Here is a 24,628-nt window from a genome sequence, read left to right as displayed (position 1 = left end):
CAAGGTTCCCCACCCCTGCTCTAAATGGAGGAAAGAAGTGAGGTCCCCCAGGGATCTGTACCGGGACCAGTACTTTCTAATTTATTCATAAATCATCTAGAACTTGGGTTAAGCAGTGAGGTGGCCAAATTTGCAGACAATACTAAACTCTTTAGGGTACTGAAATCCAAAACAGATTGTGAGGAGCTCCAAACTGGTTGAGTGGGTTACAAAATGGCAAATACAGTTCAGTGTAAGTGTAAAGTGATGCACATTGGGATTAAAAAAACCCCCAACTTCACATATACACTGATGGGGGTCTGAGCTGTTGATGACCAGGGTGCAGCAACTGTGAAGAAGGCAAATTCCATGCTCAGGATCATTAGGAAGGAGATTGAAAATAAAACTGCTAATATAATGCCCTTATACAAATTTATGGTGCAGCCACATTTGGAGTACTGTGTAAAGTTCTGGTCATTGTATCTCAGAAGTGACATAGAACTGGAAAATATGTAGAATAAGATGGTAAGGGGTCTGAAGCACCTTCCTTAAAAGGCAGGGCTAAAACATCTGGGGCTTTTTAGTTTAGACAAAAAGACGAAACATGATAAAAGTCTATTAAAATATGCATGGTATGAAGAGAGGAATTTTTCTCCCTCTCTCACAACACTAGAACTATGGATCATCTCATGAAACGGACTAACAAAAGGAAGTACTTTCTCCACACAGCACATAATTAAATCTATGGAATTTTCTCCCATAAGATGTGATAGTGGCCACTAGCTTGGATGGCTTTAAAAACAGTTTAGACAAATTCATGGAGGACAGGTCTATCAACGGCTACTAGTCTTGATGGCTACAGGCTACCTCCAGGCTCAGAGGCAGGACGCCTCTAAATATCAGTTGCAGGGGATCAACAGCAGGAGAAAGGGCATGCCTTCTTCTCTTGCCTGTGGGTTTCACACAGGGCCACTGTGTGAAACAGGATCCTGGGCTAGATAGGCCATAGGCCTGATCCAGCAGGGCTGTTCTTATTTTCTAGAGTACCTGTATTTGAAAGAACTAATTAAAAATAAAACACAGCCTTTAAAGGAACTGCCAAGATGTGCAGTCGTAGCAAGAGGGACTTGTATTTGTCACCAAGTAACATAAAGGGCATTAAACAGCAGTGGTGGAGTTGGCTGGGAGAACCGAATTGAATTTAATCAGAAATCCCAGGTTATGCCTCAAATGCTGCATTTTCTGCAATGGCAGCACGATTTGAAGGAGAGATGCTGCATCCCCTCCAATTACCTGGCTACAAGTGCACATTCATTCAGATAGTGGTGGGCAAACCTGTTCCTGAGTTGAAGCCCATGCTCATCCCTCTTAGGCACAGAAGTTCACCACCACCAAGCCGAACATCGGGACCATCTCATAGACAAAATGAAAGTGGACAGTGGTAGCTAGGTAAAGGCTGCTGGTTTACATTAAAAAGGTGTGCTAAGATGACATCCCAAGCACAATAAGCAGGAAAGCACCTTGTCAGGCCCTTTCTGCGCTACCCTTCTTACCTCTTTGGGAGTTTTATGGGCTGCACAAAGAAAAATCCACTGTTCAGTCGCTGTCATCTGTGTGCATGTATCTGGATGGCATTCAGTCTGTTAAAAATATGAAGAGAGATCAATCCTAGGGGGCATATAAAGCAGCTGTTCTTTTTATATCATCACTATACCTAGAACGACTAACCAAAAACATCTGCACACGGAAGTGCTGAAGAACAATGTTAAGACTTTAAGACACACAAAACCCAGTTTATTCTTAACCATTAGAGGAATAGAAAAAGGTTACCTGAAGTTTAACCGCAAGGCCATTGAGTTCAAGACAGAACTGCCTAAAAGTGTTAGAACACAGAACATTAGATGATCAGCTCTTTCCCACATCAGAACACTACAGTCTAATAATTATTAACTTCAACACCTTATAAACATATGGTTTATAATAGTTACTTCTGGAAGGATGGGCAGGGGAGGAAATGTATACATCAGATATTCAAAAAGATCATAAAAAGAATGTCAACTACCACAACACACACCTACAGGAAATTCCTGCCAATGAAAAGATTTTAGGCCTAGAAAAAGATAAAAGGGAATGTCAGAGGGGTTTAGCACCTGAGGCTTCAATTCTTATAATTTACTTCTTTCTAAACAACTACTGGACTCTCAGATTTGAGTTGCAAAGGACATAAAGAACATTACTATATAAGAGTAGCAACTTGTTTTTTCCAGCGAACGGCTATAGTTATGGTAACCTTAATTTACAAAACACAAATCCCATACCTTAAGTGTTCATACTTCCAAACACCTTCATCCTGTCCTTCGGGAGGTTCAAGAATTTTGTCAATGTTTGAACAGTCTGCCCTTATATTTTGTTGGATATACTGGAGAGGAAAACATTTAAATAACATTATTTTTACTGAACAATTAATATTGAATTTAGTGAATGTGTGGCTGTGACAAACTGAGAAGTGGAGACTTTCAAACTTACATTTTTAACCACTATGTTACACCAGGACTTATGCTGGGCCTCTAATGTTCCAAGAAAGAAGAGCCAACTGCTTCTGCACATTACTTAATATTAAGCAGACATAAGGAATTTTGACTCCGTAACTCAGTAACTATTACTGTGGAGCAAGTCCAAAAACAAACCAGCCAACTATAACTGACAGAAAGACAGCTATTATAGGGTGCATAGAACACCATTGTGTTCTTAGTGCAATAAACAGTGACAAACTTCTCTAAACAGTCAAAACCTCTTTAAGCACAGGTAAAAATTAAATTAATCTCTTTACTGTCACATTGATTGATATCTCCTAGGAGAATTCACAAATGACAGAATCCAGAAATAAATAGGTAGAACAAGGATTCCCAATCTGTGGTCCTCCAGATCTTGCTGAAATACAACTCTCATAATCCCCAACCACAATAAATCCCCTAGCTGAGCAAAGAGATGCCTTTTTAAATGGTGATTCTCTTATATTTAGCAGGGGGAGAGCAACTGGCCCTATCCAGTACCTGCTCAGCATCCCTCCAGTGGCTGTTGCTGGTATCTGCCATGTTTCTTTTTAGATTATGAGCCCTTGGGAGACAGGGGACCATCTTAAAGGTAAAGTGTGCCATCGAGTCGGTGTCGACTCCTGGCAACCATAGAGCCCTGTGGTTTTATTTTGGTAGAATACAGGAGAGGTTTACCATTGCCTCCTCCCATTCAGTGTGAGATGATGCCTTTCAGCATCTCCCTATATCACTGCTGCCCAATACAGGTGTTTCCCATATTCTGGGAAACATACCAGCGGGGATTCGAACCAGCAACCTCTGGCTTGAGAGTCAAGTCATTTCCCCGCTGTGACATTAGAGCGGTATATACATATTTGTTGTAGTAGTAGTAGTTCAGCAACATCTGCTGTACACGTTGAAGTTCAGCAACATCTGGAGGACCACAGGTTGGGAACCTCTGTTATAGAACAATGATAAATGAACTGAACCACAGAATACCTGTTGAACAGCCAGTGTGCTATCCATTTCTTCAAAAGATTCATCAGGCCAACTGTAAAAATCCTAGGAAAATGAGGACAGAATTAAATCAACTCATCGAAAGTGTGACCACACACACCCGTTTTAAAGATATGCATTACTGTAACAACATTTGAGCTGGTGTGCACAAGAATGTGTGCAGCCTGTGTTGGACAATTCCTGTGTTGGACAGCCTGTGTTGGACAATTCCATATGCTCTTCTGCCTGTCAACTGCTACAGTCCCAGCCAATACTAGAAATATCCAGTTGCACTAACATAGCAGATACTTTGTGAATTTAAAGTTTTTCAGAAGAAAATCCAAATTCAACCACATTTCAGCCCAGCTGAGTGTCAAAAGCTATGTGGGATGCAGCTGGTTAAATCTGGAGACACAGTGATGGCAACTATTACTAATTCAGTTCAGTTCAGTTCATTACGATCTTTGACCTGCAGGGTCATTTAACAAGCCCCATTAGTGCAGAGAGGGGGGTCCACCAGGGATGTATATTAGCCTCACTATTGTTTAATGACATAGTGGACAGACTCTCTAATCTGGACTTTCACCTGCCAAAATTGGGCAGTAGACACCCTTCCTTCTGAGGATGATGACGTCCTGCTGTCACAGTCTCTGGTGGAGAGGAGGAAAATGTTGAGAGCTCTGGCTGACTACTGTAATGAAAATTTGCTTTCCATCAAGTACCAGAAGATAAAGGTCCTAATGTTCACCAGGAAACCCACTATGCATAAATGGCAAATCAATAGGGTTAGTGTAACACAGACAATGCAACATAAATATTTGGGGGTCATCTTCCAGGTGACAGGTAGCTGGAAAGAGCATATCAACTCCATTGTAACAAAGGCACAGAGATCAACTACTGCAATTTTGAGATTTTTTTTTCCTCCTCAAGGGGTAGATTTGTTCCAGCTGCCATTAAGGTTTTTCAAACTAAGGTAATTCCACAGTTTCTCTATGGCTCCCAGATCTATACATATAGTGACTTTCGACCACTTGAGAGGGTCCAATCTAAATTTCTTAGGGCTATTTTCTCAACCCCCTGCTGTGGGTCTAATGCAAAGTTGTGTCTAAGAGAGCTTGTTAAACTTGGAGACTAGTGCCTGGACCTGTATTTTCAACTTTTGGTTGAAGCTGATCTATTTTCCTGCTGGATTAGCCTCTTTAATTTTAAAGGATGAATATCTCTCTGATTGGTTGCATTTAATCACCAAAAAGTTAAAATTATTTGGGTTAATGGAATATCTGCTCCCTCTGGGTTATGATGATGCCAAGGTGATCCTCAAGCAGCGTATCATTGATATGGAACACCAGGTTGATCTAAGCTGAGCATCAAGCTATGAAAGGTTTGGAGCTGTTAAATCTTTTTTTAAAACTGGCCAAATAACTTTATATACCCAATACCCAGAAGAGCCCTGAGAGTAGCCCGGCTCTGTCATAAGCTTTATGACAACCTAAAAATAACCTTTAGGTTATTTTTTCCATCCTTGTTAGTCTTAGTTCCCCATCCAGTAAGAAAGGGGGGGGGATTGTTTGCCCAGAACTGCTATAACACACACGTTTTCCCTGTAGTACACAACATATTTTTCATACTGGCAAGTTACTTAGGATGGCTTGGCTGGATGTGCTGCCCTCTATGGTAATGGACGGTAGGTTCAAAAGACTCCCCTTTCTGGAGAGATTGTGCCCTTGTGCATATGGGACTGTTGGTCATGTGCAATACTGATTGTGGGCTAGTGCAGAATCAAAAATCACAGATGTCGCATCCTACACATCTATTTGCAAGTAAAACCAAGATAAGGCGGCAAGGCCCTTTGCAGCATCTATCTATCTCTCTATATAAAAGGCCGCCCACACAGTGATTTACCAATCGGAGGTGACAGAACAGGAGCACTGGGGTAACTGGCCAATGGGGATTCCATATGCAGATAGGGAGGAGGAACCTGTGATAGTTAAGGTCAATTTGAATGCAACTGTTACTGGTTGGAATGGAAAATGTGCTTGATTGTATAGGAGAGAAAGCATCTCTCGCTCTCTATAAAAGAATAATGGGCAGGAGTCTGTGAAGAGAGGGGTTGTGAAGGAGGAAAGAGCCCCTTCAGGAGAAGGAGGCTGCCACTGTGCGAATTAGAGGAGGAAACAAGATGAACTAGATCTGTTAACTCAGGAAAGGAGAGTGAGAGAAAGAGAAAGTAACAAAGAAGGGGGGGGGAAGAGAGGGGAAGAGCAAGCAGAGGGAGGGGAGGGAGAGAGAGAGAAAGAAAGAAAGGGGGGGGGGAAGACCAGGAATGGGCCTGGGTCTGTCAGCTGCCTGAGGGAAACGAGCAGCCATGGCAGTGAGGAAGGGCCCGGTCAACCGCTGCTGCTACTCCTGTGGGGAGAAGCAGGAGTGGGGCTTGGGTGAGGAGGTCTCTGGGGTTAGGGGGCAAAAGCTGGGGATTCTGGGAATTGTAGTCAACAACACCTGGGAATCCCTGATAGAGGGAACACTGTCTCAGAGGTGAGGGCGCTGTGGCGGTGGGGGGGGGGGGAATGAGGGAAGCAATCACGTACCAGCACGCAGATGCTCTGTGCAGGTTAAGCAAGTTCTAAATATTTCACCACAATAACTTTAAGAAAACTATGGGGAGGGGGGCTTATTTATTATACATGACCAAAATATATTTCAAAGCTAGGAGACTACACAATTTCAACAGTATCTTCTGCACAATCCCTGGGAGTAAGTACCACTGAACTTAGTAGAACTTATTTCCAAATATACATAGGATTGGACTGTTAATTTGCAATCTGAAGCATACTTGCTTTCAATAGAGCTTGTTTCAAAATAAATGGGAGCTCACTGTTAAAAAGTGCAATTCAGTGAGGCTGTAATGCAGAGTTCCTAACAACATCTTTAGTGTTACTGGTAAACTTGTTTTCTGTTAAGAATATTTTGACACTGCACTTACAATGAAATATACATAATCAATTATTCTTCTAGTTCTTTTCAATATAATAATAGGATCACAGGAAGTTGCCCTATACAGAGTCAAGCCATTGGTCTATCTAGTCCACACTGTCTACAAAAGGGGTCTGCAGCCTATGGAACATGCGCCAAGAGTGGCATGAGAGGTGATTCTGCATGGCACGGAAATCAGTGTGGAAAGAGGCTGAGGAAGCACATGGAAAGGAGGGGGAAGAGTCCCCTCACACCAATGCAAGGAGCAAGCCAGCTGGGAGAGGCTGAGGAAGCGCACAGGACGGAAGTGGAGTGGCTCTAATGATGTGATTGGCATGGCTAGCAGCATCTGGGCATACCCCACTTCTAAAAGGTTGCTGACCCCTGGCCTATATTGACTAGGAACAGCTTTCTGAAGTTTCCCAGCTCTATCTTGCAATGCCATGGATTGAACCTGGGACTTTCCGCATGCAAAGCATGTGCTAAATGACTGAGCTATAGCTCTTCAAACAGTCTTCTCTTCTAGCCTCAACTGATACAATGCACTCGATGTGTGTATGTTCCCATTAAAGGAGAATCAATTCATTTAGAACACTGTAATCCATTTAGAGAACTGTTCTGGTAAGAACTAATCTGCCTAATTTCCTTTCACTCTAGATACAACTGGACTAAATTTGGTCCAAATTGGTTAGGCAGTTCACAAGTTAACCCACTTGCACCTCAAACGTTCATGCCTCCGCCATCCTGAATTGGGGTGGATGACATCATCACGAACTACACAAGTGGTCCCTCTAATTTTTTTCATCTCTGTGCAGAATGAGTTTTGTTCTGGGCAGCAATATCAAGGAAGTGTGTGCGCACCTGCATGCAGAATGGAGCCTTCCTGATTCAACCTGAGTGGGATCTAAAATCAAGTGAGCTGACATCCAAAAACTTGTGAGCGCACGCGTTTGCGACGACTTAGAGGGAACAGTGAACTACACCACTAAGGTGCTCTTATGTGTTCCTAAAGCTGTAGCAAATTTGATTCAAATTGGTTAGGCGGTTCACAATTTAGCCCACTTACACTTCAAACGTTCACACATCCTCCATCTTGAACTGGGGTGGATGACCCTACATGGCACTCACTACAACTGTACCCAATTTGGTTCATTTGGTCAAGGCATTGTGAAGTTGATGGGACACACACACAATGTTGGGTGATCTCAAAAGACTCCTATGTGCATTTAAAATAACCTACATATATTACACTAAAGCAGGCCTACTCAACTTAGGCTCCCCAGTTGTTTTGGGACTACAGCTCCCATAATCCCCAACCACAGTGGTCAATAGCCAGGGATTATGGGAATTGTAGGCCAACATCAGCAGGAAGCAGGGTGGATTTGATTTAAATCAAACTGATTTAAATCACGATTTAAATCACTAGCAGGGTGGATAAAAATAAAAAAAATCCAATTTAAATAAAAAAAATCTGATTTTTTTGATTTAAATCGGATTTTTTTAATTTAAATCGGATTTTTTTAATTTTTATCCACCCTGCTAGTGATTTAAATCATGATTTAAATCAGTTTGATTTAAATCAAATCCACCCTGGCAGGAAGGCCGATGTTGAGCAGCCCTGCACTAAAGCATATCAACTAACACCACTTCTGGGGCACTTTGCAACAGGTATGCCTCCCACAGCTGTCTTGAGAGGATGACTCATCAATCTTTTCAACTACAAAAAGCTATGTCAACTGAAAAAGAGGAAAGGCTGACTGATGTGAGCAGCCATTAAAAAAGACATACTAGTCATAATCCACCTATCATGAAACTTCTGTATGGAAAAAAGAATGTTTATACAGGATGTACCAAACAGATGGTGAAGGAAAACTATCCCAAGCAGCTGTTTTCCTGCTAATAGTTATATTCAAGCCTTCATATTTGCGCAGAAAGCATAAAATGCAAGTCATAAGATGTTATACTTGGCACAATGACTTGATATTGAAATACATCTTTCAACACATAATTCAAAACGAACATAAGAATAGCCCTGCTGGATGGATCAGGCTTAAGGCCCATCTAGTCCAGCATCCTGTTTCACACAGTGGCCAAACATATGCCTCTGGAAAGCCCACAAGCAAGAGCTGAGGGCATGCTCTCTCTCTTGCTGTTGCTCCCCTGCGAAGAGGCATCGTACTTCTGTGGCTGGAGGTGGCATAGCCAGATTAGTAGCCAACAACAGACCTCTTCTTCATGAATTTGTCATAGGAACATAGGAAGCTGCCAAATACTGATTCAGACCATCGGTCCAGCTAGCTCAGTATTGTCTACACAGACTGGCAGCAGCTTCTCCAACGTTGCAGGCAGCAATCTCTCTCAGCCCTATCTTGGAGAAGCTGCCAGGAAAGGAACTTGGAACCTTCTGTTCTTCCCAGAGAAGCTCCATCCCCTAAGGGGAATATCTTCCAGTGCTCACACATCAAATCTCCCATTCATATGCAACCAGGGCAGACCCTGCTTAGCTAAGGGGACAAGTCATGCTTGCTACCACAAGACCAGCTCTCCTCTCATGTCTAAGCCCTTTTAAAGCCATCACCACACTGTGTGGCAGAAAATTCCATTGAGTAATGATGGAAAGTGCTTCCTTTTCTTGGTCCTAAACTTCCTGGCAATCAGTTTCATGGGATGACCCCTGGTTCTAGTGTTGTGAGAGAGGAAGAAATGTTTCTCTCTCTCTACACTATTCATAATTTTGTAGACCTCTATCGTGTCTTCCCTTAGTCATCTTTTTTCCAACTAAAAAGCTCCAGGTGCTGTAGCCTTGCCTCATAAGGAAGGTGACCTAGGCCCCTGATCATCTTAGTTGCCCTTTTCTACACTTTTTCCAGTTCCATAACATCACTTTTGAGATATGGTGACCAGGACTGTACATAGTACTCCAAATTTATGGTATACATTTTTAAAAAATATGTAACCCTTCCAGATAATGTCTCGAAGTAGTTACTATACAGACTCCAAGCAAAGGTAATTTACTACAGGGCTTTCAGTGGAAAAGCTATACATTCTATTTCCTCCGCAATTACCTAAGAAAAACTATCTGCATCTTGGCTTCACAGTAATTTTCCTTAGTCTAGATTCTAGAATAATCTAGCCTCCCAGGCAGATTCCTTCAATGAAAGTAGGTGCATTTTGCGGCATACATCTCACAAAAACAGGGGTGACCACGTAATATACTGAATATATTATTCAGAATAGACAACCTGTCTAGAGTAGACAACGAGGTGTAGAATGGTAAAACAGAACCCAAACTGACATGTATGTTTTATTCTTAAGCAGTTTAACCTCTCAAAAAATAGACTAACATCTCACACACTTTGAAATTCCACTAGTTACACCAAAGGTTTAGAAGTCAGGAAAAACTGACTAGATTAACACAACAGACTACATGAACTCTTAGCAAACAAATTGCAGAGGGAGAGAGAGCAAATTGAAACTGCAGAGGGAGAGACAGGGAAACAGAATCAATATAACTTTCACCTAGTCATCCAGTTTTGAAAGCAAGTTCCAACACAGCCCCCGCCCCCCCCACAAGAGAGCAACTAGAACCTTATCAGAAAGGAGATGGTGAAAATCAAGTTTCTAAAGACAGTAACACATCTATTTTGAAAGGTTAGCCATAGAGTTAGTTATGATAGTTCTTGATTATGACAAACAAGATTACTGTCAGTGTCTGTCTCTATCAGTTACATACTTTTCCTCACGCCAGGTAATTAGATGAGCAACCTTGCACGGCACAGCCCTGAATAATACAGGATAAACGGCTTCTCTAAACTCCACCCTGCAACTCCACCCATCTATACGTGAACCTATCAAGCCATCGTGCCCTCCATTATACCTTTCCCCATCTTTCACCATTTAGCTGCAACCACAATCCAATAACACCTTCACCCTAAACCACCTCTACCCTTCCCAAACCCCGCACACCCACGCACCCACTCTCCTATTTATTTCTCCACTCTTGTGTCGATTTAGGGTGGTGGTTCCCTGCCTCAAGTGTCCTCAGAATGGCGGTGTCACACCTGATCCCTCCATTCTCCCCCCCCCCCACATACCCTCCCACTCACCCCCTACACGTCCCCGGATTCCTCAGGATCCAGCCTCCTGACCATTTCTTCCTCCTCCCGCTGCCTTAAACTCTCACGCCCACGTCCTCCTCGTTCATATACACCACAACCCTCTTCCCTCGCCCGGCATAACGCGATTTACGGGCATTCGGAGGCTCCCAAAATATACGCGGAGATGACCGGCGCGCCACGCCATCCCTCCTCACTCACTCGATGACCCCCCCCGCCCCGCCGACGACGAAGCCCCGCCTGCCCCCAAGGCCATAGGGAGAAGAGCCCCCTTTCGCCTCCTCCTCCTCCTCCTCCACCGCACCACACCTAGAGGAGGCGCCGCCTTCCCACCCACAGACTCAAGACCGGAGCAGCGGCTCGGCGCTGCTCCCTTCCCCCGGCGCGCGCGGGGGGGGGGGGGAAGGAGTGAATGGGCCTCACCCGCAGCCAGTCTCTGCTCCCCCATCATCCCCCGCGGCGGCGCCCGAGCCCATTCCCTCGCCGCCGCCGCCGCCAGCAACACCCTCCACCCCGAGGTCCGGCAGAGGCCGAGCCAGCGGGCGATGAGCTTACCTGAGTCTTGGTGCCCGGCCTGTTCCGCCTCAGCACAGCCGTCCCCTCCGCCATGACCATAGTGACAGCGAGCGGCGCCAGGACCCGGATGCGGCCGCGGCGCGGCGGCGGCAGCAACTACCAAGCGAATGCGGGGGGGCGGAGGTGGAGGAGACGACGCGGAGGACGACGCGAGACGAACTTCCCCCCGCGGCAGGGGAGAGGACAGCAGCCGGCGTAGGCTGGAAGGAAGACGTAAGAGCCTACGTCAGGCCCGCGGAGGGAGCCCGGAGAGAGAGAGAGCGAGGCCTGCCCGGGGAGGGCACGCGGAACAACAGCGCCCTCTCGACGGCGAGAGGCGGGAGGAGGAAAAGCAACGGGACCCGCAAGGAGGATGGGCCGTGCTAGAGCGAAAGGAAGAAAGGGAAGGGGGGATGCTGGGGACGGCGACGTCACTCATGTGCCTTCGAGGTAGTGACCAGGTTGAGAGCTCAGACGCCGGCGGATTGCGAGGTGATCGCCTCTTCCCTTACGAAAAGTCCGGCGTGTGCAAAGAAGACCTTACTCCAAAACACACACACCCGGTTGATTTGTAGGAAAAAACCAAATTCAAAAACCAAAGCCAAATTCGGGGGGACCGGGGCGAAACACCAGCCAAAAAAAAAAAAAAAAAATTGGGGGGGGGGCGTGAGTCTCTTTCTGGTGTGAGATGCGAGCTTTGCCCCAGATGCTAGATCTCTGAAAGGTGGACAAGGCCCGGGTGTGTGTCACGTTAACGCTCCCAACCCTAAACGTATCCCCGCCCAATGTCGACCTTGTTGATTTGGAGGAACTTAAAAAGTGCATCTCCCTTTCCCATTATATAGAGAGGGCGAGCCGCGCTCTTGCTACAGCAGAAACCGCGTCCTGCCACCACTTTCACAGCAACCACCAGATGCAGGGTGGGCGGGCGGGCTTCCTGAATACCCTCCAGGGGATACGCTTCTTCCCTCAAGACAAGAAGTCTCAAGAAGTGGCAGCCCTTTGCCTGGAAGTGGCGTGGCGGGCAGAGACGTGGCGCGGTAGAAAGGAGCGGCTTCCGAAATCTCGGGAGTGAAAGCAATGACTGCAGTTACAGCAAGCAAACTGGCTGCTAAAGGCTTGGTTAGTGTGTTGAAGTCAGTCGTAAGTTGCGCTCAAAAGCTCCCACGGCGAGAGTGGGAATCCAAATATAACGGGGAGCGCGAAGGACGGACGTGGCGGCGATTTCCTGCCGCTCTCCCCTGAACTTTGAGCGAGTGAGGCATGTGGGGCGGCAGCAATGTCCTCCGTCCTCCTCAAGGATATTTAGAAGAATACAGGTAGTAGCTCTCTAAAACACGGAAAGCATGGGGAGTGTGTGTGGGGCGCAGCACATTCCTCCGACGGGCAGGGCTTTGAACACGCCTTCAAAAACACACAGGGCGGGAAAAGGTAGGATTCATAAAGAAAACATTTATTTAACCCTACCTCTCCAGTATGTGTAAGATCCGAGACAGCCAGCTTCTGTAAAGATGAGGGCCGCATATGAAATGTGGTGATCTGGCTACCTCTGTTGTTGGCTGGCAGGCAAATACCTTGGGCATCTTGCCGCTTTTGGAATGGAACTCTTGGGAATGAAGCCTTCTTTCCTCAGACCCATAATAGTTTCAAAACACACACAGAGAGAGAGATACTGTACATGCACACAAGATAACATATGTACATGTTTTTGTGTGAATTACTGTACATACGATTTAAAAGTGAACCTGGATACTTGCCCCAACAAATGAAGAGTACACAGGCAGGCAGTGTACTACCCTACATGGGCTGAACATAACATGTGAAAGTCCACATGCATACATTGTATACACAGACTGTAGGTGTGTTGGACATAAGTGAACAAGGCACCCACACACCACAGGCTGACCCTGTGCTTTCATTGTTCATGCTATCACAGCAATTTCTCATTTAACATGAGAGTTCAGAACTTGATTTCCTTTTCAATATGCAGACTTTCTTTCTTAAAAGAAACATCTGTAAACTCAATAACTTGCTTATAATTTTGCATTTCCTTAAATAAGCTGCTTTATGAAAATAGACTACATCTATTTTGTGCTTATATTATGTGAGAAATGCCTGAAACTTTTCAGCATTCACTGTGGCCTTGCCTTCAGAAAAGCAAGGAGCTTTGCCCCTTAAACATCAGTGATCATAAGGCTTTTAATTTCCATCCCTCTTACTGCTCTTAGACTGTTCTCAGCAGAACAAGCAGTATAAATGAGCCTGGAGGAGAGCCTCCCTGCTCTGTCACAGCTCTTCTGAGTGTCACTTGCAGGAGACAGTGCCTAGAGAGAACAGCCTATAAAGCAGAAGTGCACAACTCAAATGCCTCACTGGACCAGAACCAACCATGTCTTGATGTGCAGGGGCCGAGATCAATTTTCAGCATACTAATTATTACACTAAAATAAATTACATAAAAATATTAATGAATGTGAGGAGGCAGAAGGTTGGAGTCAGGGGAAAGACGAGGGCAAAGAGTAATGATGTAAATGGGTTCCAGCCCTGGGGAAGACGTACTCTTAAGCAGCCAGCTTGATTCAGCTGCTGTTGGTGGTCAGCAAGATAGACCAAGGACTCTTCATAGCTCTTGCTGGTGGTCAACATGATATTCCAACTGTGGGCCAGCAAAAAAAGGCCCCGTGGGCCAGATCAGGCCCCTGGGCCTTATGTTGTGCAGGCCTGCTCTAGAAGCAAGGCGTGGTGTCTTCCCTTCCAACTCAGACTTTCTGAACTGGTGCCCTAGTGCAAGGCATGCCGTTCTGAGCTGGTGTGGAGAATGCCCCCGCTTCCCTCTTAACTTCAGTCTGGTGGCTGAGCGTGTTTTTTGACTGGGGCCAGAAGACAGAATGCTAGAGTGTTTTGCAACCATTTCTATAACCTCAGTGTTAAATATTAATCCACCAGTGTTTTCTATGGAGTAGTCTTGTGTTTTGTGTAAGGTGAATCTAGGAGTCTGCACTTTAAAAGCATTAAGGGACAACACAGAACCACACTCCACTGGAGCAGAGGTTCCTAGTATTGGGTCCACAGATTTTGTTGGACTCTAGACCCTCAGCAACCCCAACAATAATGGCTGATGGGCCTTGTAGTCTAACATGTGGAATATTAGGAATGCTTTAATCCACACCATGCTAGAATTTAAAAAAAAAAACTGCCCAGAGTTTTGTACAGCTGTGGGCAGGAGTGGAGAATAGCACCCTGATCTCCAAATGCCACATAATGAACGCCTTGTAAAACAGACTGTTGTGCAGAAGGAAAAGGTTAAAAAAATACCACTAGCATGCCCAAGTCAGTAGACATACCTAAAAATTTTGCATTCTGGTCTTTACCTAATATGTTTTGAATTTGGCTGGGGAAGTTAAAAAAAATTCCATACACAACCCTCACGGCCAAAGAAGCTCTGTGTATTGTTAAGCATCCCTGCTCTTAGAGGGAAGTGAGAAAATAATCTACCGGAGATACATAACTGAGAATTATGGCTAGCATGTCCTTCCTGCAGCTGGCCTCCCAACTGGCATGATAAGCAAACAGTGCTGCCCTTGTGCACAGTGCTGTAGCCTTGCAGTGAAAGAATGATTTAATGTTCTCAGCTGTTGCCTGTAACATCCTGCATAGTCTGTGCATAGTGTTCCGTTAATAACCTAAGGCCAACTTAAAGAAAAGTTTTTGCATTTTGGCAACACCTAGGGACTACAACTAGGAGGATCTTAGGGTTTTAAGTAAGTTGCAATCCTAAACTTATATACTTCAATGCAAGTCTTATTGAAATGAGTAAATGTACTTAGGCTCAGAGCACACATGCGAAGAAAGCAAGCTTTCTGTTTAGGAAGGTTTAATATGAGAGACAGTTTGCCCCTTCAGAAGCATGCATTTGTGCATGCATGTGTGAATGTAAGATCACTGCTTTAATATCACTAAACACATTATCCCTCCAGATCTAACCCCTGATCCCCCCACAGAGATCTCTGTAGACCACCATCCTGTGCATGCAAGTGCCACAATGGGTCATTACAGGGAATGGGAGATCTGTCTGTATTTCCTCGGTTTCCGTCAAGTGCTCTTCCTCTGCTTGAGCAAGCTAGTCATGCTCAAAGCATGAGGTAAGAGGTAGGATGGGCTATGAACACAGACTTCCCATTCCCCCCAACAGCCTGTTATGTTACTTGCATACCAAGTAGGGTAAATGGAGACTATGGGGATCCCACTTGTGTAATGTATCGAATCCACACACTCCTCCACCCAGATAAAGTTAGAGGCTAATGACATATATTTAGATTTAAACAATTCCAAACACTCTTGGGCTTACATTGCAGACATTCAGAAGCAGCATTACAAATATAGCTATACTTGCAATATTAAAATCTCAATCCTTGAATAAGTCCTCTTCTCTTGGTTTCAGTTCCAATACTGTACAGGATTCTATGAAGGTTACATTTTAGGAGGACATCAGTTTCTGGCTCTCTTTAATTGGCAGAAAGGGAAAGAGGCCAAAGTGGTAGAAGAACTCTGAGCCAAGCTGCTCACAGTTTTAAAACAGCTTCCTACTAGAGAAGATCTCACTTTCTGGGCTCTCAAAAAAAGCTTTGCAACTTTACCAACAAGAGATACAAAACAAACTCAGAGAGCCAGAAAACCCCACTGAGCGCATGCATTGTAGACTCATTTACCCCTTTTTTTAAACTTAATATGCCATATACCAGCATTATATGTACACAGGGCAAAATTGTATCCCATATGCTTACAGCATCAACAGGAAGACCAACTGTTTTTCTAAGGATTTTTAATACAACTAGCCAACCCTGCACAGATGCTGTGCGGCACTTTGGGGCTGGCTGTTTCCCTCTCCCTCTTCCTCCGGCCCGGTCTATCCTCTATTCCCCTTCCCTCCAGCTTGCGCTCTCCAATCCTCCTCTCCTCCCGTTCCTCCACATTTTACTCCCTCCCGTCCGCCTGCCACCTTTCTCTCCGCCCGCCGCCGCCTTTCTCTCCCCCCACCTGCTGCCCCGCCGCCGCCGCCTTTCTCTCCCCCCGCCTGCCCCCGCCCCGCCGCCGCCTTTCTCTCCTCCCTCCTCCACCCGCCAGCCGGCCACTGCCGGCACTTTCTTCCCCCTCTCCTCCTCAGTCCTCAGTGGGCACGCATGTCCCACTCACCCCCTCTGGTGCCAGGCCAGGGCCGGTCCTTCCCACTGCCTCCCACCTCCCAGCCCAGGCTGCAGCAGAGAAGGCCCCTTCTCACAACAGCCGGGCACCTCCACCGGCCAAACAGAGCTCAGCCAATCAGGTGCCTCCTTTGCCAGCATGCATTGCCTTGCCAGAGAATTAATTATAAAGACGTGCATGAAGCATTCTAAAGTAATGCTCGAATATACTATACAAATTCTAACCATTATGTTTATTCACATATTAAGGAAAAATACATGCTGTCATTGTTTGCCTTTTTGTTAATCTCAAAGGGAGCTAGGGACAGAAAATTGCTTAGTAATTATTACATTTCTCCCTATGCCAATATTGTTACTAAAAGACTTGAAAGTTGAGCTGTTACTTTGACTGATTTAACCTCAGTCCAATTTCACTAATTTTGCTCAAGAACCTTTTGCCTATAATGTCGCAAGATAAATTGAATACATATCACGATTAGTTTTATTATGCTGCACTTCTATTTGATGAATAAACTCATATGATTCAAAACATGTAATTAGTCAGACCAATACAAGATATTGACCAAGATCTCAAAAAAATGCCATATTTCAGACACAAGCGGGTCTGAAATTACACATTCAATTCAACCTAAAATTACACATCTGTTCCTCTCATGGAGGAACAGTTAATCAAAACATTGTGACTATTTTTTAAATTGAGGAGAGTAGCCTTGAATGGACATGATGGTTTGCTATTCAAAGAAAAGCAAGCTCACTGATAAGACACATTTAGCAGACTAATCTTCTTTAAAGCCAATTCAAACCTTTTTCCCAACTTGGGGCTGTATGTTGTTCCTAACTGCTACTATGAAATGAGCCTATCCATGTTTACTTTGAAGTCCCACAGTGTCCAGTGAGACTTCTCAGGTAAGGGTACACAGGACCCTTATGCTGCATGCACAGCACATGCAGCAGTGTAGCAGTAGTCTGTTAAGCAAGACGATAGAATGAGGTGCTTTACTTTAAACCTCTGGAACCTTCAAAATTTTACCACAGCATGAAGTCCAAGAAGTCCCATAGTGGAACACATAACTATTCCATAGGAAATGATGTCACATACTTGTACTGATAAGAGACAGCAAGCCCTTTTCCACCATTAGAAGAAGGGCTCACAAGGGGAGGAAGCCTTCAAAAGCTTACCTCCCCTGCAGACAATCCCCTGAGTGTCTGGGTGCAGAGATCATGCGCCCAAATGTGCAGCTGCCTCAGGCAGCAGCGAAGATTGGGAGCATCTCCCTGCCCCGCCCCGGAAGTTCCATAATGCCCCACGCTTGTGTGTGGGGTATTATGGAGATCCCCTCCCCATAATGTGAGTCCCCCAGTCTCCCAACAAGCAGCCCAGGGCTGTCAGACAATTTTTAAAGCGGTGGGGCATTAAAAGCACTTGCTCTCTCAACCTCAGAGACTGGCCTCTTTGCAAGGTTTGTCACCACATGGCTCCCAGTGATTCTTATGATCAGTAAAGATCAGGCTTGATTTTCCTAGTTTAGGCTGATCGTAAGAACAGCCTCAGAGTGTCTCTTATCAAGGGTTTTGTAATAAGTATTTATTTTGCAATAAAATGGTTTTTTGGGGGGGAAGTAGTCTGCTGGTTTATCCTGTTAAAACAAAGATGAATCTTATCACAAAAGTAACTAGAAGGAAAGCAGGCAATCTTCAAACAGGTAATACAACTTCACGGCTGCTTTTCTGAGAAGAGTCCAAATCCCCTTGGGCTCACAACACTAGTGCTATGGTTCTCTGGATCCTGTTCAGTTTGTTTCCACCACGTCATGTTGCTTCACCTTGATATTTTTAGGTTACTAATTTAATAAACCGTAAAAAAACAGAACATGTTGAGTAAGTGTAGTGATCAGCCACCCATCTCTATAGTTAACCAGAAGTGAACCCTGTCCTGACTGACAGGCTGGTGAACTCCAGGGCTCAGCCAATCAGCACACCAGGTGGGTGGGACCTAGAGAGCCATTGGGAGGAAGGAGTTATTTGTTGAATAAGCAGGCTGTGGGTGAGAGTAGGCTGTGTGGCCATGGTGTATGGCTGCAGATCTTGGAAGACAGGACTGCAGGAGCTTGAATTCTCAATCCAATTTGGTGAGTTCAAGACAAAGGAAGCCAGGACTTTGGCTTCAGTAAGTCTAGTCTAGTTTTTTTAGTTGGATTTTGCATTGGACTTTGTTTCTTTGGTATGTGTTTTGTATATTCCTGATACTGGTCTATTATTGCTTACCTGTAACGTAACTAAACTAAGAAACACTAGCCTTCGGGCCTCCAGCCAGGGTGCTGCAAAAAGATTCTAAGATTTTAAAGGTGCTTTTGTATTTTCCTACATACCTGTTCCTTGCAACTGGGTAACCACAATTTTAAAAGCGTGCTGCTCCAACATCATTCAGGGTGCTTTTTGAAATATTCTTGTAACCTACTGAGTATTTTTACCTGTAACTAAAAGCTGAGAAAGCCTCAGATGGAAGCAGTCTGTAGCATTTGAATAAAACTATTTTTCTTTTTGTTCTTTTCTTTTACAAGCTTATCCGAGTGGGGTTTTTTTACTCAGGAGAAAGGGGGAGTGGGGCTGCAAGGGGTCTTTCTTACTCTGGTTGCAAGCATGTCCTCAGACGTTCAGCAACTACCAACTTTCTCAACACGTGTAGGCTTGCATGTGGGAGATTTTTGTGTACTTTTCCAATAGAAAAAGGAAGAGTGTTTTCCCTGGGAATTCCACCCCAAATCCAGGGAGGTTCAAGCTCTGTAATAAAAGGAGGGTGGCAGCCGTTTTTGAACCAACCAAGAATAAAGTGTTTTATGAGTAGCCTTTGCCAAAAAGCTCAGGAGGGATAATTCAGCATTTCCCCTTCCCCTCACATGAGCTTGCTCTGAGACAAAGGCTGTAATCAGCTACAATAATATGTCAAGTAGTATATTTTATTTGACTGTACACATTTTATTTAAGTCACAATGACATTCAGTTATTTGAAAGATTTCTTTAAGAAAAGCAATTATTTACATGATGGAACAAAATTTCAGCACTTTTGTGGAATGACAACTTAATGATAATGCAGCAATGTGAGCAGTTCAGTCAACATATTTTCCAAGGATATCACCATCTCTAAATATGAAATAGTCCTGCAAACAGAAGACACAAGTTAGGATCAGCTAAAGACAAACACTAACTATTTCAAAGGTCAAGGCACTGAGATTCTTCAATAACAGAGACTGATCTACTACATGTCATAGGGTCAATGTTCCACAAATACTAACCCAAGGACTCTTCAACTTTATATTGCTATTGCCCTTCTCCCCCGCCCCACACAATCTTATGTGTGCTTACCTGGGAGTAAGTCCCACTGAAATGAGACTTGCTTCTGAATAAACATTCATAAGAGCATGCCAAAAATGTGTTAGGGCAAATTTTACCTAATTTGTCTGGAGTATTTCAATAAAATGTTTTATGCAAGGACCGTACATTCGGTAGAAGTACATAATTACACGGCACCAGAACCCACCTAGCACCTTCCTACATGGGGGATATTTATGGAAATAACTCTTTCCAAGCCCTTGAGCAGTCACAGAAGAACAGTTTCTTATGTTGCTGCTGCTCTTATCTTTAAGAGCTGTATAACCGGAAGGCCAATATAGGGATAATTAAATGCTGCCATCCTGGTTTCCCCAAATGAAGCATCACTCAATATTACTGGGGTGGGTTTCATTCTATAGGATTGTAGAAGAAAACTCCAACTAGAATTCCCTATACATGAGACTTTAATGCCCTCAAAGCTTTATATGCACATTCATCTACTTCTAGCTCCCTTTTTCCAGTAAGGCCAGTCAGTAATGGGAGTTCGGCAGATGGTTTTGGCCCTGCAGTAGCATGTGCTGAAATTTATTTTTTTGCTACTCTGAGTCACACCCCACCCCAATATAAGGGAATCACTATGGTGGCTATTAATTATTTTGCTTGTTCTCTATGCCAGTATTTCTCACACTGGAAAAAAGGCCAAAATCTTATTCATTTTGTTTCTTATTGGTAATAGGCCTATAAATAGACAACTGGATTTTTCTAAAATGGTAGTATTGCAAAAAGAAGAATAGGGCTTCAAGTCCCTGGCTACGGCAGGTTTTCTGCCTGCAGACGGAGATGAAGGAAGGCAAGGGGAAGGGGTTTACAGGAAGTAGGCAGGGACTGAGGCAGTGTGTATATGCACCTAAGAGAATTGGGAAACCATCTATGGAAACAATGAGAACAAGCAGTGCAAGGAATACGGGTATGTATAAACAACAAGGTTTCTGGGAACAGAGCATGAAGATCTTAAATGTTTTAGGAAAGGATATGTGCGCACACCTTTTAGGAATCTTGGAAAAATACTGCTTTAAATTCACTTTAAAACATGTCAAGTCAGTCCTTGCTATAGGAATAAAGGGATATTTTTTAAATGTTTGCAAGACTGTAGCTACGTAAACTAACCTTGTCATCCAGTACTACTTTTGTTCCACCATACTCTGGTAGTAAAACCTTCTCACCAACTTTTACACTAACTGGACGAATGTCTCCATCCTAAAGGGGAAGCAGAATGGTCATTGTAAATTTCTATTGTAGTGCTTTAAGTAGCTTTTGCCAGTGAGACTACTGCTAGAATTCAAAATGACACAGCCAGGTTAAACATAATAGCTCTATGAGTAGGGCTCCATTTCTCATCTTAAGTGAAAAACTAAATCAAAGTCAAGCAATTGTGCTGCTACTTCAGACTGTGAAATCCCTGCTATCACACACTAAAGTGAAGTGAAATAATTAAGTTAAGTTGTGTGGTCAAGTCAGTGTCGACTCATGGCAACCACAGAGCCTTGCACAGTTTTTAAATTAGAGTATACGTTCTAAGCCAACAAGCTTGCATTTGGCTAGCAGGCTTTGACAAATTTTCTTTGGATCTAGGAGCCAGCCCAAAGATTGGGGAGCAGGACAATGGGCACTTTACAATGTCCATCACTAAGTTGGTAGTTTTGTCGAGTGGAAGCGTAAATGGGCTTACATTATCCCTTTCATAACATACTTGGAACAGAAACTGTGTTTCCTAGGACAAAAATACTTCATTAAATAATGGCCTCTGAATATCCTATTTAAGGTGACATGGTTAAATTTCTAGCCACCATGGCTCCCTGGCACCTGGGATTTGTCAAGCCCTAAGCGACTGAGTCCCCCCCCCCTTTAAACTGCCTAATGTTACAAGCTGCTATGCTGAGAAAGCAACTTCAGGAACCTTACCCTATGCCAATGGCTGCAAGCTAGTAGTGACTCCACAAATGCCATAAGGGAAGTTGTTCAGCATAGCCAGAGGCAAGGTACAAGTATAGTCCCATATGCCTTGCTTGAATAGCATCATATCGACCTTTGTAATGGTGGTTAGCTTGCTCAAATGTTGAACTCTATACAATGGCCAACAATTCTTCATGTCAGGATCAAAATAGATATTTAGCTACAATAGCACAGGTAAGGAATTGCATCACTGCATCTAAAACTGGCCCAAAGTCTTAACCCCAAATGAGTAGGCTATGCCCATCTCCCCTTAAAAAGATCAAGAATGCAGACTTACTTGATAAGTGAGCTACACAAAATATTGCAAAATTCAGACATCCATGTTTTAATAAGGAGGATTAGGCAGACAGGGATCTGACAACTTTGTGACTGCTTTTCACATGTCACTCAGTTTTTCCAGTGTCAGTTAAGATAGAAGCATTACGTGTTTCAGAAAGCTTAATGTACATGTAACCTTACAAACAGTTGCACAGCAATGATTAGTTTGTATGAAGACAACTTTGATTAATACGATAAGCCATTAACTTTCAGAGTACACCATCAATAACCTAATGGTATCACATGACTTGGTCACGAGGGTAATAGGTTTTAAAAGTGCACCAAGACCAGAGAGTGACCACCTCCCTCTCACTCTGACCTGTCATTTTGTAGATCATTCCCTTAAACACCCTATATGTACACATTTGAATGTAACTGCTGAATCTGGGTTGCTCACAGTTAAGTGGAACCGGCAATCACTAAAGTGGTTACTGATTGGATCAACTCAGAGCATGGTGGTGAGATCTGCACTAAGCTCTTAGGTGAGATAGGGAACTCTTCTTCCATTCTTAGTGCCTATGATGCACTTATTCAGAATTTAAAACCACTTCTGTCTAGACCCTGCCCTGCTTATTCTAAACCCATGACCAGTTTATACAAGTGGTTCAATCAGGACTGTGCAATTGCTAAGAGAGATCTTGTCTCCCTCTTTGCCTGCTTTAAAGCTAAGCCATTTATGCCACTGAAATTAGAAGTGATGAAGAGGAAGAGAGCTTACAAGGCTCTTCTGAGGAATAAGAAAAGAGCTGCAGTGTATGAAAACTGGACACTCCTCATTAGAACTATTAAGATTAAGGACTCTGTGGGGTTTTGGAAGTTGACTTCTGCCTCTGCCAATTCTTCCTCTAGTTATATGGCTAGTCTAATAGCAGCTGAATCTTGGGACTCTTATTTCTTTTCTCTTCATAGTGGATCAGTGCATGCATACCCAGATACTTACCAGTTGACTCCATACCTCAATGGCCCCCTGTAACATCTCAAGAAATCAAACAACTGATCCTTCAACTAAAGAGTGGTAAGGCCTCTGGCAATTATTTCAGCCCCCACCCCCCATCTACTGAAATCTAACATTGATTGGTAGGCCCCAGTGCTGGCCTCTCTATTTACATATATTGTTCAGATAGCACAAATTCCACACGACTAGGGTCTCGCTATTATAGTTCCTATTTTCAAAATGAGAAGTAGAGAGGATCCAGCTAATTATAGACTAATAAGCCTTCTCAATATAATCAGCAAATTATACGCTAAGCATTTCTGCATAAAAGCTATGTAATTGGTTAGAACAAGAAGGCTTATTGGAGGAAGAACAAGCTAGCTTCAGGTATGGTAGATCAGTTATGGATCACTGTCTAATTCTGCAGTATTTAATTTGACAAAAACGTTTGCTCTGATAAAGGATCCCTTTTTGCAGCCTTTGTTGATTTCAAAGCCGCCTTTGATTCTATCTCTAGAGGCCTTTTATGGTCAAAACTCTCAAATTCATCAATCGATAAGCAGCTGCTACTATTAATTTATAAATTACATGAGAATACCACTCTCCATGTTCGATTCAATCTAGAGGGCCAATTATCTAATTCAGTTCCAACCTCAAAAGGCATGAGAAAGGGTTGCATACTGGCACCTTTTTATTTAACATCTATATCAATGTGCAGAGCCGTTGATCCATGCCCCAAAACGAGCTGACAAAAGGCTACCAATATTTCTGTACGCTGGTGATGCTGTGAGCCTTTTACAGACCAGGATTGGTCTCAAGAGAGCTTTGCAGGCCCTGGCTGTCCATTGCCAGGAGGAGCATTTGGTTATCAACTATTCCAAAACTAAATTGTTTGCTTTAACAACAGAGTTAAAAACTTCACTTGGTCTGTCAAGGGTCATCAGATTGAGCAAGTGAAAAGTTTTAAATATCTTCGAGTGGTTTTTCAGAACAATGGCAGGCAATCTGCACATGTCAGACTGGTTGCTGACATGACACAAAAAAGTCCAACAGCTACCGTGTTTCCCCGAAAATAAGACAGTGTCTTATATTAATTTTAGCCCCCCAAAATACACTAGGGCAATTAGCGGTACATCAGAAATTACTGCTAGGTCTTACTTTCGGGGAAACAGGGTATATTGCGATTCCACTGCACTCAGGGCAGTGGTTATATTCTTGCTGCTATCAAATTGTACCTAGCCAAATCCATGTCACAACTTGTATATGGTGCCCAATTAGGCCCCTTTACCAATTTTGTTAGTCTAGAAAGGATTCAGTCAGGTTTCTTGAGAGCTCTCTTTTCTAGACCCAGGTGCACTGCTAATGTGGTGATCCGCCAGTAGGCTGGTTTACTAAAGGTAGAAACTAGGGCTTGGCTATCAATCATCTATTACTAGCTGAAACTTCATCTTCGACCAGTAGGATTCACACCTAAATTTTTACTGGTTATGCCTCAAGCACCCTGGTGTTTGAAGATAGATAACAAACCTCTCCTTGGATTAGCTCCAGATTCCTTACTGGAAATGGCTCTTCTGAGAGAGGGGGGGGAAAGGTTCACCAGCGACTGGAAGATACTGAGTTGCAGAATGAGGTGGCTTGTTTGCCTGTGTTCTATAGATCATTAGAGATCGGGGCGGGTTT

General features: G+C 43.8%; 1 protein-coding gene across 7 annotated transcripts in view; it reads right to left on the bottom strand.

Annotated features, from left to right (window-relative positions):
• LOC128337059 (MOB-like protein phocein) overlaps positions 1 to 24,628 on the bottom strand; it is a 38,324-nt gene that overhangs the window by 7,258 nt on the left and 6,438 nt on the right. Inside the window, exons 1-5 of one of the 7 annotated variants that reach the window (XM_053277613.1) lie at positions 11,153 to 11,423; positions 3,513 to 3,575; positions 2,298 to 2,398; positions 1,810 to 1,852; positions 1,533 to 1,619 (exon numbers count right to left, since the gene is read on the bottom strand). In XM_053277613.1, the coding sequence (XP_053133588.1) occupies positions 1,533 to 1,619; positions 1,810 to 1,852; positions 2,298 to 2,398; positions 3,513 to 3,575; positions 11,153 to 11,212 (354 nt within the window). In that variant the 5' untranslated portion in view covers positions 11,213 to 11,423. The other 6 variants (XM_053277621.1, XM_053277630.1, XM_053277649.1 and 3 more) reach the window with 6 other exon arrangements.

Source organism: Hemicordylus capensis, chromosome 1 (assembly GCF_027244095.1).
Source record: "Hemicordylus capensis ecotype Gifberg chromosome 1, rHemCap1.1.pri, whole genome shotgun sequence".
Lineage (NCBI taxonomy): Eukaryota > Metazoa > Chordata > Lepidosauria > Squamata > Cordylidae > Hemicordylus > Hemicordylus capensis.
Note: the sequence above shows the minus strand (reverse complement) of the source record. Positions and strands in the feature narration are given on the sequence as shown.